Source organism: Haliaeetus albicilla, chromosome 2 (assembly GCF_947461875.1).
Source record: "Haliaeetus albicilla chromosome 2, bHalAlb1.1, whole genome shotgun sequence".
NCBI lineage: Eukaryota > Metazoa > Chordata > Aves > Accipitriformes > Accipitridae > Haliaeetus > Haliaeetus albicilla.
The window spans coordinates 48,031,304-48,056,682 of NC_091484.1; the positions used below are offsets into that span (position 1 = coordinate 48,031,304).

A 25,379-nucleotide genomic window follows, 5' to 3' on the forward strand; every position below is an offset into this window, starting at 1 on the left:
ATGCTTAACAATGAACTTCTGGACAGCAACTCCCTCTCACTGTGTCTCACTCCCGAACACTGACATTTGACTTACTTTAAAGCTGCTTTTGAAATTTTGAGAGAGCAGTTTAAAAACAATTACATATTAGGTCTTCTGTAGCAAAACACAGAATTTAAAGTTGAATTTCAGTCTCTGCAACTGCAAAGTAACTGGGCCCGTAATACTGTAGTTACTTTGTATTTCTGTAACCAGGATTGGAATGTGGCCTTTACCCCACTGAACTGATATTATCATCCTAAAAGTTTTGGAAGCCAGAGGACTGGGTTGTGAACAATAGCCCAGCACATGTGTACGCATACTTTGCCCCTCAGAATCTCTTGGGTTTTGTTTATTTCTTTCCCCAAAGGAGAAGTTTTAATTTTGTTTTTTAGCAGGCTATACAGTTTTTCCTCTGAACCATCTCGAATAAATTATCTGTAATCAAGAGGAATGTTTCTAATCAATTAGTTACTGTAGCTGTGTGCTTGTATTTCAGATTATTCAGTCTGTAGGAGTTGTATAATGAAGATTTTAATGACTGAACAGAATGCTTATATTGAAATGGATGGAAGCATGCCTCTTCTTATTCTGGAGAGCTGGGTGTCTATTATGCATAATATTCCGTATGAAGTTAGCACCTGTAGGAGGGGAGAAAAGTATAGTTTAGACTGAAAGAATGGAAAAAATGCTCACAATTCCTTTGCACTGATTTTCAGCATCCCCCAGGATATTCAAATGCGTCACTCATTCTTTCCAAAGACCTTCCTGTTTTGTTACAATCACTAATTAAAAGTTGCCTAGTCTTTCTATATAACACTGATAGTCACAATCACAAAGTGTATGTCACAAATTATATGAAACTGATCCTGCATATTTGTATGCAAAATTCTGTAACCTGTGATAGCTAAAGCATTTCATGTCTTGTACTGCATATTAGCAACTTTGATGTTTCCAAACTAGTGTGTTAATTTATTTCTTGAAAAGTGCAATGACCAATCTATGTTGTCAGTATAATATGGGACAGAAAGGAAAAACCTGTAATATCGAAATATACTGTGTTAAATTTACCATAAAGTATGTACTTTTTTGCTCTTGCTAGAAGTTTATATGAAGAAGTGCTGTATTGTTTTCTTTGTCCCCATTAGGTAGGTTTTGCAGATCCTAAGTAATGATGTCACAGTGCTCTAAAATTAAGGAGAAGCATTCAGATATGTGATACTTACCTACTTATAATTTTATGATTACGCTGATGACCTCAGACGTCACTGGGTAGAAACGTCCTACTCTGCTCTTTGAAGATTTTTTTTTTACCTGCAGTATATGACGCAGTTTGCCTATCAGATAGAGCCTCTGGCATAGTAATCTCTCCTGATCTTTAGCAATGGCATGTCTTTTTATGTTTTGAGGATTGAGATGGTTGTGTGCTTAATCTTTTATCTCTGTCATTTCTTCTTTTCCCCTTTTTCTTAGCTTGTTCCCCCACCACATCTCTCTGTCTTCCCTACATATGCATTTTTGCCTTCCTACTTACTGCTGACTAGGGCTAAAACACTAGTCATTGAGTGAAACTGAGCTTGAAGGTGCTGTATTTCTCAGCTCATAATAGGAGAAAAACAGCTAAACTGTGCTTAACTGCTTTTGCTCTGCTGCTAGCCGCATGTGTCAGATGCATTCATACATGATCCGTAGCTGCTCCGTCTTTGCTTGGTGCCTGGTGTACTGCAACAGTCTGTAAATGATTTGCATGATTGGGGTGTTATGTTTTGCAGGAGGCCAGCGCTCCTTGACCCGTTTTTTCTGTATGTGTGTGTGGTGGGTCTGCTATGTTTTCCTGGCTGCCTGCAAAACTTAATGCCGCAGCCTGTCAAAGTATTTATAGACTCTCACAGTGGAACAGGCAGCAGAGGTTCCATCACACATACACGCCGAGGGAAACGCTGTTACATGCTGCTGCTGCATGGAAGGCTTAAATCCCATTCCTGCGTGAATTTGTTAGTGCTATCAGATTGATCCAAAGCTTTCTGAAACCGAAGAAAAGACTTGCCACAGCTTCACTCAACTTCAGCCCAATCTTCGATTTTCAGGAGCTTGCAGAGCTGGTTGTCAGAGGAGAAAGCAAGTCTCCTGTGCCTCAGGAGCATTTCAGTTTTCCTATATTGATAGTAAGAAACATTTTTTCCTTCCCCCTAAAAACCCTTTTGGTGTGTTTTACAAGGTTACCAGAGTGATACGTTGTAGGGCCTGTAGGTAGTACACTAACATATATTAATAGGAATACATTTCATATTATAGTCTTATTTGGTAACATACTGTATTAAGAGACCACCTCTAAGAAACCTCAAACACATAATATACTTTTGCAGACAACCACATCTGTTAAATGGCTTATTTCTGCCAGTATTTTTGTACCAGTCCCATACAGGTGGCAGAATTGGCTGCTAGCTCAAGCATTTTGTAGCTTTTTAAACAATTTAGAGGGAAAGATGGTTGACAGACAGTTGTGCTATCACTACTGGCATACTCACTCTTGCCAAAAGCTTAGATCAGATAGTGGTAAGTGCTGAATGAAAGCTCTTGCTTAAGCTGCAATGATTGAATGTGCTGAAAATGCTCTTTAAAACAAACTCTTCAGAGAATTTTTTGGTCCAGGAATTTTTATTGATTATTCAGTATGATCACAGTAACAATTTTTCTTACAGGGAAAAAAAAAAAGACTTGGAGAGGACAAGAACAAGGAAATATAAAGCCTAGGTCTGTGGATGACAGAGGCATTGGCACCGAGCTCATGTCTGTGCCAAACACTGTTTGTCTATTTTACATCAAATGAGCAAACTTTTGGAGCAAAAGTTAGAACAGAGCTTTCACTTGCTCCCCAGGCGTCTGGAGGAGTGTCTAGGCTGGAATCTTGTCATCTTTCTGTTGTGATACAGTGACTGTACATAGAATGGGTATTCCTCCACAGGGATTTTAACCCCAATCCAAAAGAAATGTGATCTGGGGGGTGGATTAACCACCTCACACAAAGAAGGGAACTGAACCTTGGTCACCTACATGCTCCAGAACATGTAGATAATGGAACTGTTTTAAAACTGCTGATTTAGGGGAATTCTGTCTATTCTGTTCATACTGGAGAAAGGAATTAATCCTATTTGGGTTTTTGTTTGTTTGTGCTGTTGTGTTGGGTTTTTTAACAAAAGAGCAATGTTTACCTTCAGTTTTAAATCTGTCAATCTTAGGTGAAAAGATATACACAATAGCATTAGAGACATAATCCTGACAGACTCTGGAAGATTTAAAATACTTGCCTGTCCTCAGTGCATCCACAGATTCATTTTAAATGTTGATGGCTCTCCATTTTCTTATGACAAACTATAAGAGGCAGGGTTGATCACTGGTACAGGAGAGAAAGATACAGTGGAGTATCACATATTTATTCACAATTTATCCAGGTTTGGGTTGATCGTAGCATGGATGTACAACCATTTAACTGCAGTGAAATAACTCAGATCTATCAGAGTTCATTAACTAAGAGGTCTGCTAGGTTCCATTAGCACAGTGACAATTTAGTTCTTCCAGTGCTACTCATCTCTTTTCTCAATCCTCATTGCATCCTGAGTATCTAGATTTCTAAATTATTTCTATTTTGAGGAGTATCCACTAATGAAGAATTGATTGCATTTTCTTAGTTCAGAAAGGAAGCAAGGCTGTGTATACAGAGGTTCAATTATGAACCTGCTGGAGTAATTTTGAGCCCAGCTACCTATCTGAACTCAAATGCTACCTTACTTATTTATATATTACTTGAAAGAAAACCTAAAAATATTCAGATAAATACTTTTCTTATCTTTTAGATTGATCTGCATAGCTATCTTCTTATTGAGGTAAACTGCTGCATTGATATTATGTATGAGATGTCACTTATCAATAGATCCTTTGGCACATGGATTCAAAAATGTGATGTGGAAGCATTTTAAGAAGAAAGGAGACTGCAGGTTAATTTGTACTGCTACAGAAATGGAGGTTGCTTTAATATGTAGATGCATGCCACTACATATCTTGAATAGGAAAAAATGCTTCTTTGTGAATCTACCACAGAATTCCTCCAAACCATGTTATACGATTGATTTCTGGTAGTGGAAGAACCTCAGTCCCTCTCCAGATCATCTTTTAAAATGAAAAATACTAACTGAAGAAGAAAATGTCAAGTATTGAGGTTTCTGAGGCTAGATTCTCTACTCAGTTTCTCTGAGTGCAAATAAAACACTGTCAGTGTGTGACATCAGGTGAGTTTTGGAGGCACCTGTTATAGCCTTTGTATAAATTGCTGCATCCCATGGAGTTTTAAATCAACAGCAGCTCCTCATGTACCACCAACATAGTCTTTTGCAAGATGCTTGCCAGAACGCAGACTATTTCAGCTCTTTTCTCTTCTGCTCATGCCTTGTGGTGTATCTGGTGTGCACGCAGGCCTACCCTGCAAAAGGGAGCAGTGGGCATGGGGTCCTTCTGCTGGCTCCAGCCTTTTTCTGTAACGTGGCAGGAATTGCAGTACAGCACAAGTGCTGTCTTGCAGTGTGGTTCGTCCCCCTCTCCTTCTCTGTTTTGCTGGGAAAGGTGTCCACAGAGCAGTTAATCTTTTTTTAAATGACTGTGTTTATGTGGTAGCTACATGGGATTTGTGCCTCATTCCGGGGGGGGGGAGGGCCGGATTATTTGATTGTTGTCCTCTGTATTCTTGATGCATTTGGGTAGGGAGAGAAAGGCACAACTGTCACTTCCCAGTGATACTTAGGCTACATCTATACTGGTAAGTAAAACAGGCCAGGGATGGTTCTCTTGTCCTAGGGCTAAAAGGCACAGCATGCCTCATGTCCATATGGCTAAGTTCTCATTTTCCCAAAAGAGGGTGGCTTCATTCAGACTGTCCGTTGGGAGCAGTCCCTGGCCTGCGCTGTCCCCTGAACCGTGCCCAGCCATTGTCTGGGAACGTGTTAGCTGGCAGGAGCCAAAACTATGCCAGGGAGCGGGCTTACAATGGAACAGCAAGGGCAGGGGCATGCCAGTGCGTGCCCCGGCCCTCTTTCTGTTCCTGGTACAAACATAACTGTATTAATATTGATGTTCCCTAAGTTTAGCAGCGTCTTTAAATCATGTTTTCAGGTTTCCCGTCAGCCGTATAAGCAGCGCTAACATTACAATTCTATTCATTTTTAAAAACTGTATTAAATGGAAAGTCAAATATTAAAGCAAAACAGAGTGCAAATAATGGAACACAGCTGTTTTATTCTTTTGGAGGGATGTAGTACAAGGCAGAGGTAATACCTGCAGAGGCTTTTTTTTTTGAGCTAAAAAGGGTAGTGTGTGTTTTTCAAGCTATGCTTAAACTGAACTAGTACATATGTAAATTGAAATGCATGTATGTGAAGTTCCAGCGGGGGGGCGGGGGCTGTTCTAAACAGATTGAAGCAAGGAAATGAGTCGTTAAGGGAATGTCAGTAAATATTCAGATATCCTCACAGTTTCTTAAATAAATGCACATTTGTAAAATATCAGATTGCATATTCCAAACACAACTTTAACTCTGTCCCTGTATCCATTCCCAGTTTTACTCTGCAGTCCAGAAAACCCCTACAGTCAGTAACTCTACATCAAATAAATTCTGAGTATGACTTATAACCATCACACAGTATGGTTATGTTGGAATATTTTTACTATTTAATAACAGACAAAGTGGATATTTTATTTTGGAATCAAAGTGCTGTTATGTGGATTTATGGTTTATAAGGTTGGCAGTGTTTCTGAGTACTTTCTTTTCCAAAGTACATAAATATAAAGTGGTAAAAGTTTTGTTTTTAGCTTATAAATGTAGTTAATCATCTGTTCAAACAATAAAAATTTCTATTTATTAATGGCCAAGAAATGTTAGGGGGTTTTGTTTTTTCTTTTTTACAAGAGACTCATTTAAGTCAACTGGATGAAATGAATAGACAGTGAATATCACAATGGTTTAGGGGGGATCATGGCACACCAGTTGATCATGTGGAACTGCAGTTATTAATCCATTAAAGTTGTTACTGCCTCTGAGTCTTATTTAAAGGTCATGGTCTTTTTTAAGGATTTTGTTGATGAGGAAGAGAACTATTTGTGTTTGATCCATCCAGCGCGTGCACGGATGTGCACTCAGACTAGCGTGCTGAAGTATGTTCTCTACTTGGAATTTGCAACACTGAGCAGTGGGTGGGCAATAACATGCGAGAGCTCTTGTGGGCTACATGAGGATTTGTATTGATTGTTCTGTTCTTACATCCTGTTTTTTATCGTGGTTACAATATATGCAAACACGTCAGGCAATTAGACATGTGAAGACCTGGTTCTGCTTGATTATTTGACTTCCTGCAACTAATAATGAGATTTTTGAAAGATTTAGTGCTATGCCATTGAATATAAAAGAGGATCAGAGGCCTGTATGTGCAATGGAGTTAGGTGTGGTAGATTAAATTTGTCCTGGCATCCTTATTGAAGCCTCCCTGTAGGCACTATCAGCTGTAATCAGCACTGTTGCCAGAAATAACATTGCAGTGTCAGAAATATGGATATTTTAAGGGTATAGCCGGGGGACTTGAAGTGTTCACTTATTTGTTTAACTTTAAATTAATAAAGACCCACACGATTCTTTTTCTTTCCTGGGTCGTTGTTGAATTCCGTCATTTTAATTCTTTTTAATATTCTTCATAAACACTGCTGGCATCCAAATTACATATAACTACTTAGGAAAAAGCTAAGTTTCATTGTGGCACATTGAAAATATCCGCTTACGTGCACAGTAATGGCCTAAAATGAAATAAATTCCCAGCAGGATTCAGAGGACAGGAAAGAATAGTTAAGCTATAACTTAACCGTTGTGTCAGTCAGTGTTATGCCTACACTTTGAACAATGTGTTCTCTTTCAGTTGCTAGAATTTATTTTTCTGTTTTCTTTTTCATGATAATAGGGACTAGAAATGATCAACAAAAGTTATAAATTAGGCACAGGGTATGACCGGATACTACACTAATGATTCCTAGCAAAGGAGTGAGTTTTGATTCTCAGAAAGATACAGGATATACAATGATTTTGAAATTCCTGGAAGAGTCCAGTTCTTCACATTATTTACTACCTCTTTCCAGTAAGACTGTGGCTGTGAGAATCAGGCAAGTTAAACTTGGCACATACTTGACCTCTGTGGCATTGATTTCTCCTCACTCAGAGGCTGGCTTGTAGGCCCAGGTGCTGGACACTGTTCAATGCGTAGGTGACCCTGAGATCAGAGTGAGACAGTGTTACCGGGAAGGCGCAACAGCATAAATCTAAAAATTAGTAATCCCTAGCCCTGTTGAATTCTTCAATACATGCCTCACGATGTCATTTAACCATCAACTGTAACTGTATAAAATTAAGAATATCTTTTCTATTACATTTGTTACCTTAAATAAGATAATGTATATTCACTTAAAGAATACACTTCTGGTTATTTCCCAAAAACAATCCTGCACAGGGGCCAATCACATCTGACAGTTCATTGTTCCTGCCATTTGTATTGATTGATTCCAAGAAAGACAGGAACCAGTAGGTTTCCTGAAGAGTTATAATAGTAGTATTAATAATCAGATTATTAGAAGTCAAGTAATTGTAAAACTTGCAAACACATTTTAATTTGTGCTGCTTACTTTTTGTGTTTCTCTTTTTGAACAAATTGCAATTCACCAGTCGATTTCAGTGTGGTTTATAGACCACTCCTCCATGCAGGTTTTCTGTACGCATTACTGTGCCGCATTGCCTGCGTTACAAATGCTACTCAATTTTTTGCAGGTCTTTCCTTCAGAACATGGAAATCAGCAGTAAAGCCTTAAGTTTAGCTTTAGAAGAAGCTTTTTCCAGTCTAAAGGAATCTTATGGTGTCACTTTCAATCTCTCCTGTGAAAGTTAAATTTCTTTCTCTTGCTTCCTTTTATGTTCAAAAACTTAAATAATTTATTACTACAAAGGAATGTGTACTGAATCCAGTAACCAACAGAGGATGTGGAAAGATTTATTGGGAGAAACATTAAGAGCATTCCTGGCCAGGTGTATTTTATTTCTTTTTTTTGTGAAATGGGGAAAAAAAATATACACCTTCAGCCAACTTCAGATATGGCTGGAAGCCCATTTGGAAAACAGTGTCTGTAATTGTGAAGTGCTTCTCGAAACAAACTGAACAAAAAGCGATGAGGGGTGCAAAGGGATTGGCATTGCTGAATAGCAAGAAATGTGTTGCTAGATCTTGAAAGCGACTGCAGTGTTTGCCATCTGAGTGGGTGTATGCACATGACTTCTGCTCTCCTTGTACATTATACAGCAATTTATACCTATGGGAAATGAGGAAGTGAAAACCCTACCAAACTGGAGTAGTGGATTCTGAGTTCCTCTTTGCACCCCCGGTCCCTGACAGAAGGTACTGGAGGAGCAGGACCTGAGTACACTTCTGCACTCCTTGCTTAACTGAATGGGAGGTGTCACTCAGTAAACAGCAAGACACAGCTGTGGTGAACGTTTTTACTCTATGACAACTTTTTAGAACACTAATAAATAATTTTACTGCATATTAGAATATATAACATGAATTTGTTAGGAGTGTAATCTTTTGGGGCTTTTGTAACAGCTTACTTATTTGATAATTTTTAGGACAAAATTCTAGTCAAATACAAACATAATTTTTCCAGGAATGATAAAAGAATCAGGTATAAACTAATTCTATCCAGTTACCTCTCTGGCATGTTTCCTGTCATTTACATAAAGCACAAAGTTAATAAGAGCATTATTGTAGAATCATAGAATAGTTTGGGTTGGAAAAGACCTTTAAAGGTCATCTAGTCCAACCCCCCCTGCAATGAGCAGGGACATCTTCCACTAGACCAGGTTGCTCAGAGACCCGTCCAAGCTGACCTTGAATGTTTCCAGGGATGGGGCATCTACCACCTCTTGGGCAATCTGTTCCAGTGTCTCACCACCCTCATCATAAAAAATTTCTTCCTTATATCTAGTCTGCAACTACCTTCTTTTAGTTTAAAACCATTACCCTTTGTCCTATTGCTACAGGCCCTACTAAAAGGTCTGTCCCCATCTTTATTATAAGCCCTCTTTAAGTATTGAAAGGCCACAATAAGGTCTCCGCAGAGCCTTCTCTTCTCCAGGCTGAACTACCCCAAGTCTCTCAGCCTTTCCTCATAGGAAAGGTGTTCCACCCCTCTGATCATTTTTGTGACCCTCCTCTGGACCCGCTCCAACATTGAGAGTGTTCCAGGGACACCTTTCCCCTTTCAGTTTTTCCTTCAACCCCAACTTCTTAGTCTCCAGCTCCCCTCTGTGCTAGCTGAATAGGTTAAGTCCCTTCAGCAGTAGCCTTATTCCTTAAAAAGCAGTTTTTAACATTATGTTTTTGTATAAGTTGTTGGAACCGTTTCCTCTTTCTCCATTAATCCAAGTTTCTTAAACATACTCTACAAATTCTTCCCTGATGCAGCATCTTAGAAAAATGGTGGTGAAAAAAATATGGAATCAAACTGCTCCATCCTCCTGCCCCAGGCAGGAAGCTGTACCTGCGTCCCATTTTACAGGTATGCGGGTCTCATGTTACAGGGCCCTAATGATGAGTTCCCTTGATCTGTCCAATAATCTGTTCCATTGTATACCAGTCCTTACTGTTAAAACGACTTCCCTGACTACTTCTACCCCAGTTTAAGTTCCCTTAAGCCTATTGCTTCCAGTTTTATCCATCATAGCTATGGAGAAGAGCTCTTGTGTTCTCTTTGTAGCTCCCCTTCTGTATTTGAAACTTCTATATTTTCCCTAGAGTTTTGTAGACCTTTCTTTTTCTCTGTTGCTTCACAGAAGTTGTTCCCTCCTATTTCTCTCTCCAGGGATGTGTCTGTGGCTGGCTACACCTACTGATATTCTCCCAGTGGCAAATGAAAAGGTTACTGGTAGCAAGAGGCTAACCTTTTATAGTCAATACAATTAAGAAAACTTGGCAATTAGACAAAGGACTCTTTCAAATGTGAGCTGGAGTGCTCAGTTAGAAGCACAGAATCAAAGTCTCATTTTATTACTTCTTCCTGTGTTGGTCTCTATACTTGCCTATCAAAACCAGACTACTTTTTAAAGTTATTTGATACAAAGATCAGCCTGAAAACTGACTGAAGTCCCAGTGCTTAAATGCCTTTGTGAGTTTTAAGTAGTTTGCAGACTACAGATGGGATTCAGTGGGTGCTTAACTACAGGGCTTTAACTATGCTACTCAATGAATGAAATCCTCCATTTTGTTCCAATGTTTTCAAACCCGAAATTTTTACTACTTTTTAAATTTTAAATATCAGTTAGGAAGCAAGTGACAGAATCAAGCTTCTGGTTTTTTTGTTGGTCTCTAGATAGATCGCATTAATTCTGGCAGTTAAAATACATTCCTTTTAGAAAAATAATTTTGCTTTTTAAATCATCATGGAGATTGGAAAATTGATATTACTATGAAATGGTGTTTGCTTAAAATATAAGTTTTAGAAGTTCTTCTAGAAAGTACAGATACATTTTTTAATTTTTTTAAAGAATCATATGGTAATTTTGCGATTTTAAATACTTACTTTTTCCACTTTTGTTAACATATTGTTTTCCCTGCTCCCCCCCCTTTTTTTTTCCCCAGGACCATTTGCTGCTTCAGGAGACAGTAAATTCTGCTGCTGCTCTTATCATGGCATTAATAAAGGACAGAAACCCGGAGCTGATTGGCCAGCTGTTGGTAGCATGAGACCATAAATCAAGTGTAGCTTTTGGAAATGTTTCTTTTTCATCATCCATTCACCAAAGGTCTTGAATCATTTTACCCTTTGATGAAAACTCTGGATTTATAACATTTACTATTAAGATCTTTTAACAACATATTTTTGATACTTAAAATACAAGTCTGATATTATGTATAAAGTATAAAATGAAATACAGATCATTCTGAGATACACTGGGTACATACTGTGAGGAATGATACTGAAATGTTTTTGTGAGGTACTGGTCATGTAAAAAGGTGCACAGAGGACACCAAAGCATTCATGCAGAATTGTCTTTAACCCATGTATGTGTGTTGTACTCTCAGACTGCATGAATTAAATTTTATTTAAGATAAAATAATCCTAAAGCACAGATCATCTTCTCTATATGAAATTATTTAAAAATTGCTGCTATACCTATTAGTGAATGTAGAGTTCAGTATACAGTGTAGCCTTCCTGACATGAACAGAAACACACATTGCAAGAAGTGTTTGAAAGGTCAAGTCCCCATCCCCCATGGAATGAAGGTACCCTTGAAACAAAGAAAAGATGTGCATGGGGACAACAAGGTGCTAAACCCCAGTTTTCCAGATGCAGTATACTCTGGCTGTAGCGCTCCTTAGTGCTACACTTCTTCCAGTACCCATGTGCCATCATTCTGAACTAGCTCCAGTAGCTCCACTGAGTACTGTATTACATGTACTCTTTGTGTTTGCACGTGTGTGTACATATATGCATGTATGTGTGTATGCATGCTTAAAGGAAGAGAAAAGGGTTAAGACTGAAAGAAATGCTTCGCAACCCAATCTGTAGGTAATGGAGAAATAGGAAGATTCTGGTAGCTGATCTTCAAGTGTACAATTTTCATCTCTTGCTGGTTAGCATATGTATGTATTAAATAGTAATGAACTGAGTGTTATGAGTTCAAATATATGCTACATTGATATTCAAGTGTGGAAAGTTGGGACAGGAAGGTGAAATGGTGAATGGTTATTATGTGGAGTATCTCCAGGTATCACAACCACTAAGAGCAATATAGGAAGAGGACAGTCCCTGAAAACACCTGTCCCTCCTTATGCATCAGACTCAGGAATTCCAGCTCTCCTGCAACTTGTAAAGGGACTAGTTTAATGTCTTGCATACCTGCTGTGATTGGAATAAGGTCTTAGAGAAGTATCCCCGCCAGAAGTGTCCAGTGAGTCCCCCGTTCAATCTGTCCTGAGCAAGAGCACTGTCGATTCAGCAAGTTTCCCTCTGAAACCAGCATTCCTGCCCTTACTCCCACCATGTTCCACTCCCTCTGGTGCTCAGACAAAGCTTAGGATAGCATGATCCATGCTTGGTCCCCTCCCTTTTTCCCTTCAGCTGACTATCTGTATCTCTGTTTTAAATCCCTTTTAGAAACTGATATTGATCCCAAACTTCCTTCATTGCACGATAAAATAAAGTTGTTAGCTGACTGTTCTATATCCAAAGCACACATTTTCTTGCACACAGAAGTCATCCTAAGACGACTAACAAAGTTCTCATGCATCATCTGCTTTCTTCTTTGCTTTGCTCTCCTCTCTACTTTGATTAATAATTTGTCCTTTTCTGACATCGTACAACATAAGCATTCATATTAGCTCTGTGTATGGCTATACAATAGGCATATTTTATTCATGTATATATTTGTGGCTGTTCATATGCAGAGTATGCAAATAAATGAGGAACTAAAGAATTTATTATTGGTATTCATAATTTAACAGGACAGCTTTCACAAATAAGTTTTCTGAATTCGCTTTTACATTAATAAATTTGATGAAGTAATTCGTCTCACAAGCTTTTAAAAGACGTGATGAAAGAAGTCTCTTTGACTGTATTTTGTGATTCTTTGCTTGAAGACTAAAATAAAATCTGTGATGTGTTTTCCCCAAATAATAAGCAAGTGAATTTAGAAAATCCTTCATGTTTTCTATACACTCTAATTTATACATTGTGATACTGCCTTAGCATTGGTTTGTGTGTAACTTACCATTTGCTTAAACAAAACCTTTTATGTTGTAGGGTTGTTTTACTTACCTCATTCTCTTAAAATTATTTTAATCCAATTAAAAATGTTACTTCAATGAACTGCTGTGATGAAAAATTTTATTATGGTTGTTTATGGACTTAGTTTCAGGTCATCAAACATGCTTAGTACTAATCTAAGATAAGCATTATTAATGTACTGTTAATCATTGCATTATGGATTTTTTTATCTTTAACAATCTTTTCAAATAATCTACAAACACTAAAAAATGTATTTTGCTGGAAGCAAATACACAAACAACAGAACCACTAAAACAGATCACAAAATACTAGAACTGCAGTAAAAAAAAAAAAGAAACCGGACTGTGATTAGTGCTATTGTGTATCCAAACCAAATTTAAATGGTCTTTTGGATTATTGTTAATACTTACAATGGGAATAAAGATATAAAATGAAATTAAGAAACTGGTTGATTGGTTTTGGTCTGTGCATAGCTACTCACAAATAGCTATATACATGAGAAACTTGGCAGCCTTTTGTACACACACGCTGTTTTGAATTTAAGTAGTGAATCAGTCACCACCCATATTGCTTTGAACATTTGGACAGAGATAACACAGAGTAAATAAAAGCTCAGACTCTGCCAGCCTTGCTTACCTTACTCCTCAAGCACTCCAATTAGTATTCCTTGGGTAGTGATCATCAGAAAAGAGAATACAGAATATGGACCTAGAAATGTTTTTCATAACTGCAAAGTTGAGTGAATTAGATTTGTATATTGAAACCAATCCACTTCATGCAAAATCTGAAAACTAAGTTACTTCATTTGTCTTAGATCAGTCGGCAGAAGAATTTCTAGTTACAATCTTTTTTTCTTTAGCTTTCCAGGCTACGTAGCTTGAAAAAGGTGGCTTGATGGTCCTCTAAAAAAGGTTGAAAAATGAAAAGGGTAGAAGATGGTGGAATTAAAAACAAACAAAAAACCCACCCCAAAATCAAAGGAGAAACAAACTGAGATGTGACCCTATTGTAATATTGTATTGTATTAGCTCATCTTGATAACTAATGTAGGCTGCAGAACAAAAAGTTTTAGTGCATTTCAGATTTGTATTTCTGTATGACACCAGAGCCTCATCATCTCCACAATGCTGTTCTAGGTGCCATCCAAACAGAAGCTTCCAAAGACATATAAGGTTCCCGATCACCACTTAGCACTTTCTGATGATACAGCAACTTTTCCTGTCTGTAGGCCAAAATGGACTGTCGTGGTTTAACCCAGCCAGCAACTAAGCACCACGCAGCCGATCGCTCACTCCCCCCCCCTCAGTGGGATGGGGGAAAGAATTGGGAAAAGAAGTAAAACTCGTGGGTTGAGATAAGAACGGTTTAATAGAACAGAAAAGAAGAAACTAATAATGATAACACTGATAAAATTACAATAGTAATAATAAAAGGACTGGAATATACAAGTGATGCGCAGTGCAATTGCTCACCACCTGCCAAACGACGCCCCATTAGTCCCTGAGCAGCGATCCCCCCACCCCCACTCCCCCCAGTTTATTTACTAGATGTGATGTCACACGGTATGGAATACCCCTTTGGCCAGTTGGGGTCAGCTGTCCTGGCTGTGTCCCCTCCCAACTTCTTGTGCCCCTCCAGGCTTCTTGCTGGCTGGGCATGAGAAGCTGAAAAATCCTTGACTTTAGACTAAACATTACTTAGCAACAACTGAAAACATCAGTGTTATCAAAATTCTTCTTATACCTAACTCAAAAACATAGCATTATACCAGTTACTGGGATGACAATTAACTCTATCCCAGCTGAAGCCAGGACAGTCACTCCACCAGAGAAGGGTCATAGTTTGTTTGCTCTGTTCTCTCTGTCTCAGACACTTGCTACTGGTCACTGGTCACTTTTTTTTTTTTCACAGGTTTTACTTCTGAAGAAAAGCACATTTACTTCCAGAAGTGCAAAAGTTTTTTTATCTCATATCTCCTTCCTCTTCATCCATAACTTTGATCTGAAAAATGCTAGTTTATCTTACCGAGCATCCACCAAGATGTGCAGACAATGCCTGCTTCCCTTGGTTCCTGTTAAGGAAGGTTTTGGGGTTCAGGAATAGGCTCATGTTAACAGTGTTCCTGCAGGAGCCAGAATTCTGGGCAAGAGCTACCTTTGACCTGGCCCAGTGTGACTGCTCTGATGATTGGGACATACAAATGACTGGTAGTTGTAAAAACTGTGTGTTACAGGATGAATTGAGCCCTTCAGAGTATTAGTAGTGTCTCAACCTTATGTTTTTTAAGATTTCTGACTATTTTCTCTGGTCTGTATGACAGATGCACTAGTCTTATTTCTGCCTGACTGGAAAAAAGGTATTTAGTTATTAGATTGATTAATTCAGATGCATAGTTTATTAGATGGATGATTTTTCTCTTTGTGTAGGTAACAAAAGAATGGTATTCAGAGGAATTTCCTCTTGTTTGTTTCAAAGATCACTTATTAAAACCACAAATAATTCTCACTGAAACAGGGAGAGCTGCTGAGACTTGTAAAAAGAATAATATCTCTAAGGGTTCCCATTGGTAAAATCTGTTATGAAATATTACAATATAAATATGTATCTTATCTTTATCTTATAGAAATACATGATTGTGATATAAAAAAGATCAACTATAACTACATTAAAGCCAATCTTGAAGAGCTGAATTCTGAGAAACTGAGAAGCTGCTTTCATTATTCATACCCAACTCAATCAATCCAATCTTTTGCACCTGGTTTTGAATAATTTGTAACGGCACCCAGTTCAATGACTAATGCCCCACTCTGGGTGCCTACGGTAAGATAGCAAGGCAAAGTGTCAAAATGGGTTCAAATCTTTGAGCCCCCAATGCCTGCACTTTCAATTTCAGGCTGGTAATTTTTTTATGATGTCTATCTCCCTCAGCCCATTCCTCAGCCTGGTTGTTTACCACAATTCAGTTTGTCTTGTGCTTCTGGCAAGCACCAAGGGAAAGAAGCAGTCACTGACACTGCATTTTTCCCGGTGTAAGTTGATTTTGATTGACAAGGCTGTAAAGCACTTGTCGAATATACATTTTCCTTGGTTATTTCTTCCAGAAATACTCAATTACTTTTGAGATCTGAAAAACACAATTTCAGTGCCTTTGCTGAGGAAACAGTCCCAACTGTGAAAATATGTTTATGATAGAACATATGGGAAGCAAAGTGGCATTTCTTAATATATTTATTCCCAGGTTAATTTATGTATGCTTTTCAATCTTTAGATTAAAATGGATCTTGTCCCTCATCCTGCACATATTCCTGTCTCAGAAACTGAAATTATAATTCAGTTAAAAAGCCACAACACTGAATTATAACACTGTTACAAAGATAAATGAGAGAGTAAGAGACTTGGACAAAGAAAAAGTGATGTGAATTTAAATAAGATGAAGAAGCAAGGAGGCAAGAGAGAATATACCAGAGCTCCTCTAGACAGCAAAATCTGCAGGGGAGACCCCTTGAATGGCATGATATGCTAAGGGCTGCAGGCAGGAAAGCCTTCCAGGCTCAGTAGCGCCTGAGACAGCAGCTCAGTAAGGCATTTCCCTGTTCAGCAGCCATTTTAGATAACTGGCTCTCTTGGATAGTTATTTGTTGCTACTTCTGCATCTCTTTCTTTTTCATTACTCTGCCTCCTTCCTTTTGTTTCCTTGCCTCAGACTGGCCCTGTCACTTCAAATTTCATGTTTCCTTTCCATTTCAGCCATTCCTGTCTTCCCCCGCGCTCTTCTCCCATCCTTTCCCCTACTTCTGTTACTTGTTCTTTCTCTCCCTATTTGTCACTCTCTTTCCATTCCTCCCAGCCCACCATCGTTGAAGGAGACAATCCCCCGCTCCCTGCCTCTGCAAGCCAGGCCGTGGTCTGGCATCAGAAACCCTTCCTTGCTCCTGGATCGAGAACTGAGGCATTTGGTCTTTGGCACCTCCGCGCTGCTCACAGCTGGGACCGAGAACAGATGTCACTTCCGCTGCCAGCTGCAGGCAGATGAGCAGCAGCTGCCCGAAGGGACAGACCTCCTGCACGGCAGCTGCTGGGCTGACACTGAATGCTGCTTGTTAGCTGGAGTCAAGCTGCAAGCAGAGCTGTCCCACTGAAGGGGAAATAATCCGCTCCAAGGTCAGCCCCCACCCCCCTGCCCCCCCGCTTCAGTAGCCGAACTTGGGTTTGTAAAGTCAGCACCTAGTCAAGGAGGCAGATTTGCAAATCTATCAGAATCGCAGCAACAACAAAAAGTGAAAAGAAAGGAAGCCAAATCCAGGTACAGCTTGCAGCCCTGGCGACTGGAAAAAGTGTGTTTTCACTTACTAACCAGTGGCTTTGCCAGGAGTTGCTCAGAGACAAAAACCAAGGAACCCCACGATGCTGTGTTAAGCAGTTCCTTTCCACAGCAGAGACACAGCCCGACTGAAGCCCCATTGAAGTCAATGGGACTGAAAGCTCCTTGCAGTGTGCTCAAGAATGCGTGGCATCTCCTCCCTCTGGCCGTCTTCAGCTAACTCACACATAACCATGCTGATTGTCCTGGGGTTTTATTATTATTACCATTATTTTTATTGTGCTGCAGTTTTAAGTGTGTATTTGTGCTGTGCTCAACCCCCTTGCCATTTGGTGGGGGAACGTTATGGTCTTGATTAATGCCAACTATGTTTCGGAGTTTAGTTGTGACTCCAGCTTAAGCACCCACAGGCCTATGGTAAGTGGTGTTACAGGGGCACTTCTAAAGGGCAATTCAGAGTTTAAAATCTCTCTCTGAAGACTCACTCTGAATCCAGTGACAGCTCAGTAAGCCTAAAAGGACGATTTTTGTGCTTGGTTTAAGCTAGTCTGCAGGGCTAGAAAAAGTCTTGGTCTCTTCTGGACACAGTGTTTTATCCCTCTCTCCTGTACACTAGAATTGAGGGTTGTGCTGCCGTGTAGCAAGTCAGTTGAGGAAGCTGAAAACCTAACTTTTATCTGGCTGGAAACTAACCCTGCAAGAAGTGATTAGGTTTCCCAGAGTCACCAGGTGGGACAACTTTGGGGGAGGAGGTATGTCATGATTCCTGTTCCGAAGCGGTGTGCCGGGGGACCATAGAGCTGCAGCAATACAGGCATAGATCAGCCTGAACTGCCACTCAGCTGCACCATGGGGCATGATTTTTTTAACTCTGCAGTCTCGGGTCCTGCCTATGTTGAGGGCGAGATGAACATTCGTTATTCTAACACTGTTATGCCCCTTCTGCAGACAAGGGCATATATGTAGGTGAAGCACGGGAGGGTCAGGCGCAGTATGTGGCTCCTCTGTTTGGCTGTCACGTGCTGGCTTTGTAAGCAGTGAAGTAAGCCTCGGCTGTGTGTTGTGACATGCAAGCCTCTCTGAAAATGATACATCTGAAAATGCTCAGAGGTGAACTGCATTCCAGACCAGTAGGTCAGGATAAGAAAAGGAAGGAAGGAAACGAGGTGTCTCTCACCCCTTCTGGGAGTGGCTGCTTGTAGCAGATCAAAGAAGTACTCTTATGATGGATATTTCAAGAAAAGCTGCAAAATGCCTTGAGTGCACAACACAAAAGGCATATTACTTCTCCTTGTTGTTTTTTCTTCTTTAAAGCAACTGGCTTCACTGACTTCCGTATTTAATCCTGCTTTCCATTGTGCACCTTTGTGTAGGCAGCTCCACAGAAATGGAAGGTGCAGGATTTGTCCAAAGCTTTGCTACACCACAGCATGGTTTCTTATGGTTACTTACAGCATAAGAATGGGCATTACAGTGGCAGCAATGCACCCTCTGGTGGTGTCCATCAACATTTTATCAAAAATCTTCCCCAACTTAACTAAAGACAAGCACTGCTGATGATTGATAGAGGAAGAGCCAGTATTTTGCTCTCCATCTTTGCTGATTCCCAGCAGTGATAACCTGAGGTACTGAGATGGGCTGAAAAAACACCAAGCATGGTGGGATCTACAGCCATTGACGCCACATCAGCCCCAGTGACTACAAAGTGAATAACAAAGATGTGACTAGCTTCAAGAGGAGGCTGGAAAACACGCTTAGCATGTGGGTTAATGGATAAATGGGGATTCACGCTAATCAGGTTGTGTGGGTGGAGGATGGCAAAGCATTTGTTATCAGCTGAGACTTCTCCTGCCAACATGTACCTGCCTCAGGCTGGATTCTTGGTAGCGGTTTTTGCAGACCTTTTTCATTCCTCTGAAAACACACCCTGAGTAAGATTTGTTTCAGATTTCTGGAAAACCCTAAAATACAGCCCAAATGGGTGAGTTCCGGACAACTCTGTGTTCAAATTATGACTCTTCAACTGCTTCTTTGAATGATAATTTAATTAAAATCTCAACTTTATTATTATTATTATCAATTTTTTTGAATCTTACACCCAATTTGATGAAAGCCTTTTAAACATCAGATAAGTTTTAGAAAATAGCACTGTTTTAGAAAATAGAAAAGTGCACTGCACTATGTTGGATACAGTCAGTGACTCTAGTAAGCATTAATGAATGGCTGGGGGTTTTCAAAGCGGTGTTAAATGGGAAACAGGTAAATGTCAGCTCATCCTACATTAGCGGTCTTGTATGCAAATTAATAAAAAAGTGCTTTTGAGTGTGAAGTAAAACGGGAAATAAAATCTCAGTAAGAAGTGACATCCATTAGATTCGGTGATGATAACAGAATGATCTCTAGTCCATGATTATCATAAAGAAATATCCTCTAGAATGAATGTGATAATTTATGTTCTTTAAGTTTGTATTTTTCCTCAAGAAAGCAATCAGGTAGATCCTCAGAGGATCTTTCAGGACTAAAATGCAGTGTTGTAAATACTGAGTGTGGAAGAAATAAAACTTGTAGAAAAGTATGTTGCAAGTAATAATGCCTTGTAAGTAAACCACTGTGCTATTCAGCAGCTCTTTCATGCCCTCTGCAGTTAAAATGCTGTTTTGTGTCTGTGCAGTCAAATTGTGTTTTTCAAGGCTCTGGAACATAGTACCCAAGGTTAATGAAAAACTGTAGAGCAGTAAATACTGTTGGAAATTTCTTTGGTTTGCCTGTAGGCTTTTATTACTGACATCTAGCAAGCATTACGTACAGTAAAGCAGATGATCCTGTGCTTTCACAGCGATATCGCTTATAGCAAGAGTTGAGAGCACAAAAGTAAAGAGAGGTGCACTCCTGAATGAGATTTTTGCTGGTGCACACTAAGTTTCACTACATGCATGCAGGTTTGGATTTTCATGTATATTTGCTGTAAGGTAGAAGTTATGTACAGATGACTGTATGAACTAATTTAAAACAATAGTGAGTCTCATAATTCCATGTAACTTTTTTTTGCATCACTTTAAGAGAGTGCTTATCACATTTATGCATAGAAACATAGGAAGTGATTCGTCCTACTCAAAACAGTTATAAAACCGGATTAGTGTCTTATTTCAATTGATTGTACCTCAATTACATTCAACTAATTTCACAGATGTCTAGCTTTTGGACATATAAAATTGTATATAGAGAATCATACCCCTTTTGTTCGCATTTGAAGACAAATATGCAAGAGTGCATAAAAATGTCATTGGATGAAAGAAGAAATGTTCACTCAGATAAAAATAAGGACTGTAAATAGCTTTCTTGTAGGTCCTACTCTGGCAAAGCATTTTAGCATATATGTAAAAAAGCATGCAATATTCATTATCTGTGGAGATGCCTCGTGTGCATGAAAATAAAAGTTTTATTGGAAGGTAGTCTGAAGAATACGTTCTTCCTTATTTCTACAATGCCAAAGAAGGTCAGTCCTGAAGTACTGAAGAAAAAGATCAGTCCTGAAATACCAAAGAAGAGGACTCTTGGGGAGGAAGGAACAAGTATGATCTAATTCAGCCAAAGAATTAATAACAACAATAACAACAGCAGTAATAATAATAATCATAACAAAAATAATTAGAGGCAGCAAAAAAGTAAACAGTGCTGAGAGGATGATCTGCTGTTTAAAACATCAAAGATGTCTTATTTTTCCCACCAGTGACATTTCTGGAGAGCGACTGCTGGTTACTGATTCTGGCAGGGACTTCCAGCATGGACTAGAACAGGTAATTTCATGCCTGTGCCCTCAGGTTCTCTGCATATATATGTGTAACTGAAACAATAACACCTCCTGTAAGCTCTCTGGGCTATGGCTGTCACTGTCATGTATGTTCATTGGTAGGTACAACACTTGCACCCAGATGTTAGTCTAATGAAAGTATTCCTGAGGAAACTAATATATCACTATAAATTGAATACATTACTTTGGGTTTCTGATCTTGACTGAGACATTAATATGTCAGCCACTTTTGAAACAGCCTCTTCTCCAAGGAACTTCATAGCCTAAATAAACAACACAAGGAGTGAGGCTGAACACAGGTGCTGGAAAGAGACTTGGAGAAGGCCAAGAATCCAGTGGCTGCCTGATGAAAGACAAGGTGCCAGGATGGTGAGGCCAATGCTAGATGGCAGAAACCCCTCAGGCCCCCACTGTTATCTCGCTGCTTTGTTTTCTCCCCATGAAAGAGCAAAGTGCATACGGCACACATGGTCCCAGGTTTAAAGTACAGACTGGAGAGTCAGGAGAGCTGGGTGCTAGTCCCAGTCGGGGAAAGATGAGCACTGGCAGGTTAGTAAACATCACTATGCTTTAGTGTCTTCCTCTGTGCAATATGAATAATGGCTACTTCACAGCAGTATTTGGTACAGTGATTGTATTCATATTTATGAAGTCCTTTGTAAATTGAAAACTATAAAACCTTAAAAGTGCTGTCTTTTAAAATTTATTACTGCTGAGACAATACTTGAGTGCTGAAAACAACTCTGTGCGTCAGGGAACCCTTGATTAACCAGTTGAACCATGGAAATCTCTCTTTGCCCGCATTCATTTTTCAGTGGCTCTAGAGATAATAGGTGGTATTACTTATGTACCTGAAATACAGGCAAGGGCCTTGGACCACAGAACTTACCAGTGTACTAAAATTATCCAGCCATGTTTCTCATTTGATTTTTGTGCAATAGATTTATGAATGCTCATCCCTGTTTATGTTCTGCATCAGCAACATGCATTGAGCTGAAATCCCTCTTGGACAGACCTGGGATTGTCACTCATATTGATGACTACATTATTAAGAACTGTGTTTTTTTGAAAGCATTTAATAGAGGAAACTGGAGTTCCAACTTGTGTGTTCAGTGCTAGGAGAGCAAGGCCGGTCAGGGTGTGCATAACCCCGCCAGGCCTGGACCGTGCCTCCCAAAGTAGAGGCTGGGGCCTGCTGGAGGCCAGCTTGCTCCCTGCCTGAGGAGAGGGCTGGGGGACAGGCTCCCCCCGCTCCCTGCCTGGCAGCCATTTCCAGGCCGAGCCTCCTTCTTGATCCCCACAAGGGCTCTGCTGCAAGTACATTATACCCAGGGCCCGACCCTGACCCCGGCTTGGCCCATCCCTGGGGAGGTGCCACAGCCCGGCCTGGCAGACCCCTGGCTGGGACGGTAGCTGAGCTCAGGACCACGCTCCTCCAAGGGACCCTCAGCGGGGAACAGTCCCCACATCCCTCTTCACAGCTGCCTGCTCTCTGCCCAGGGGTGAGACTGACATTTGGTAGGACGAGGAAGAGAAAACCCTCCACCTGAATGAATTTTTTGGGAAGGAAACACAGTGTCTACATAGTTGAAATGATCCATGGAACCGAATTGGAATATTTCAGGTTTTTTAGCTGACTTGAAACATGTGGGCTTAAATCAGTTCACCAAAGCCACTGCCTTGCATTTCTTTACCACTACGCTGATTTCAAAGGAGAGCGGCTCAGGCCCTCATCCCCATTCCTGCAGCTGTCCTCTGGCCAGGTGCCTGAAGGACGCCATCTTCCACAATGCAGCGCAGACTTTCCTCTAAGCAAGCTGCAAGCAAAGGGTGGAAATTGGACAACTCTGAAGCCTTTGTGAAAGACGTTCGGCCGGGAAGACTACTCCATAGGCAAGATGTGGCATTAAACAGCCAAATATTCTTCCCATAAGGCAATACACTGTTATAGGAAAATGCAGTTTAATACCAGTTTAAGACTGCATTTGAAACCAGCTGCATTTAGGTGCTGAACTATGTTTTACTTTGATTGAAAGTACTTCAGCAGATGTTTCAGAATTCCCTTTTTCTCTCACTATTCACACCAAGAAAAAATACAAATGCCACTTTTTGGCTTTGATTTAGGTTGAAGATATTCAAATGTCAGAATTCATGGAGGGATCAAGAAAAAAAAAAAAAAAATCATCCACGTCCCTCAGCTTTTATCACAGACCGGTAGCAAGAGGGCATGACTGAGAGGTGTGCTCGGGGGCAGCAGTGCAGCAGCGGGAGGCTGTACCCCAAGGCACTCAGAAAGGAAGGGAAGGAGAAAAACAGGATCCCTGGAAGCACCTGAGAGCCATAAAGAAATGGGGTGAAACTCTAAAAGACCGAGCAAGAGGAGAGAAAGTAAGTGATGACGGGATTAAGGTTGTTCCTGTGCTACACGTACAGTGTTACTCCTTAACAGCCTTTTCAGCGGGATACTCCTCTGATTAACCTGCCGGCGAGTAGTGGGTAACTGCCGCGGACGGAAAGTAAAGATGCCTGAAAGCGGGCGAGAGTCAGGAGGGGGCGAGGGGCGGCGGAGCCGCGGGGGGGCGGCGGGGCGGCTGCTGGCGGCCGGGCTCGCCCTGCAGAGGGAGTATAACACCAGAAATGGCGGGCGGAGAGCGGCTGGCGGTGGCGGCGGCGGCCTGCTCGGCCGCGGGGGACTCCCGCGGGTGCTCTACAGCGTGTAGCCTCTTAGCCGGTACTTCCATTTGTAAAGCACACGTTTTCATCTATTGAACTATTTAGAGACTTAGCCCTACTAGGTATGATCTATATGCTGTTTATGATAAAGGTTAGTTAATGGGTTTAGCTAACGTGAAGTGGTTTATGATAGTATGAAGTGAACGGGCAGGAGGGGGAAAAAAAGGCGGCCTCCTGGCACATAGCAAGGTTCAGGATGCAGACTTCCAGCTGAGGAACGTGAGCCTAAAATCTCTGCCCGCTGATGTAGTCAGTCAGTCCCACGCTCACAGGTAGCTGCGTGAAGCTTAAAGCGCGGTGACACAAGTAGAGTATACTGTTCAGCCAATCCTACAAGGAAATTTTTTAAAATTACATTTGTGGTAATTTATTATCTTAAAAATAAAGTCATACAATCACATATTAATGGCTAGGGATAGAGCCAGCAAGGGCCGTTGATACATACTTGTTCAATACTAAATTACTTGTTCTCTGGTTCTCACTTGTCTTCTTTTTTTTAGGATGGTGTGTGCAGAAGGCGTGGGCTCTTCCCAAGCGGGTGCAGTGTAGTGTTGTGAATGACAGTCTAGAGCCAAGGGAGCTGCACCTGGTGGATAGTTTAGGGAAACAATTACCAGCTCCTCAACTGCTGCCAGGGCCAAGCAGAGATTGAAGGAGCTGCAATAGCTCCCTGTGATCTCTGTCTGGCAGACACTGAATGTGTGCACACATGCACAAAGGCACGTTCAGAATTGCACCTGCACACATGTTAATTTATAGGTCCTGTGTTTAAGCCAGGGCCAGTCAGTATTGTTTCTCAGTTTTTACCACACTAGAGGTGTGGATAACAAGTGCCCCACACCCATTCGGACAACATTCATAGCTCTTAATAAGTTGATTGGACTCCTTTGCTGAATGTTAAAGTTGCCTCATGACCACTTACATATAATATGTTTGAATATCATATAGATACTGGGTCCTTTTAGATACTTCATCCAGTTTAAGTGCTGGCTGCTATCAGTGCAACATACACTGAAAATATTCTGGCTGTATCAGCTTGCTGTATTCTTGATCGCCCATATTAGATTAAATACAAGTGCTGATAAATGAGAGACTCCCTTTCTCCACCCATTTGTGAGAACATACCACACTTTTCAGACAGGCTTTTTTCAGATTTCACACATTTTACCCAGTCAGCTCTTTCCAATTATTCTGACCTTTTTGAGACATAGAGATTGAAGTTTTCCACTAGTTACTGTTAGCATTGGCTTAAACAAGTACATAATAAAACATTTAATTATCAGTGGCTTATGTGTAACGCTTTGCATGGGAAGATCCCCAAGTACTTTATAAACGTTCATTAAAGGTAACAGCAAGCAATGTGTAATAGCTAGGGAGAGCTGTTCCCATTTCGCTGAGAGACATAATTTCTTAGTCTCCATTTACTCAACAGCCTCGACAGCGAGATAATGCAGTTACACCACTCCTGCAGGATAGAAGCACGCGCTGAAGAATTTCTACTACCTCTTCCTCCACCTTTCCTTGCAATAATTTGCTCCTGTGACCCCCCTCTCCATAATAGCTCATTGGTTATTTTCTACAGAAGACAGTGACACTCCAGGTGTTTTAAAGGATTTGGCTAGATGCCACAT

At 40.4% G+C, this 25,379-nt stretch overlaps 1 protein-coding gene across 1 annotated transcript in view; it reads left to right on the forward strand.

The window, feature by feature from the left end:
- CRPPA (CDP-L-ribitol pyrophosphorylase A) overlaps positions 1–13,220 on the forward strand; it is a 122,424-nt gene extending 109,204 nt beyond the window's left edge. The window contains exon 10 of the mRNA XM_069774121.1: positions 10,734–13,220. Within this exon, the coding sequence (XP_069630222.1) occupies positions 10,734–10,838 (105 nt within the window). The 3' untranslated portion in view covers positions 10,839–13,220. The remainder of the gene's footprint in view (positions 1–10,733) is intronic.
- Positions 13,221–25,379: the final 12,159 nt, after the last annotated feature.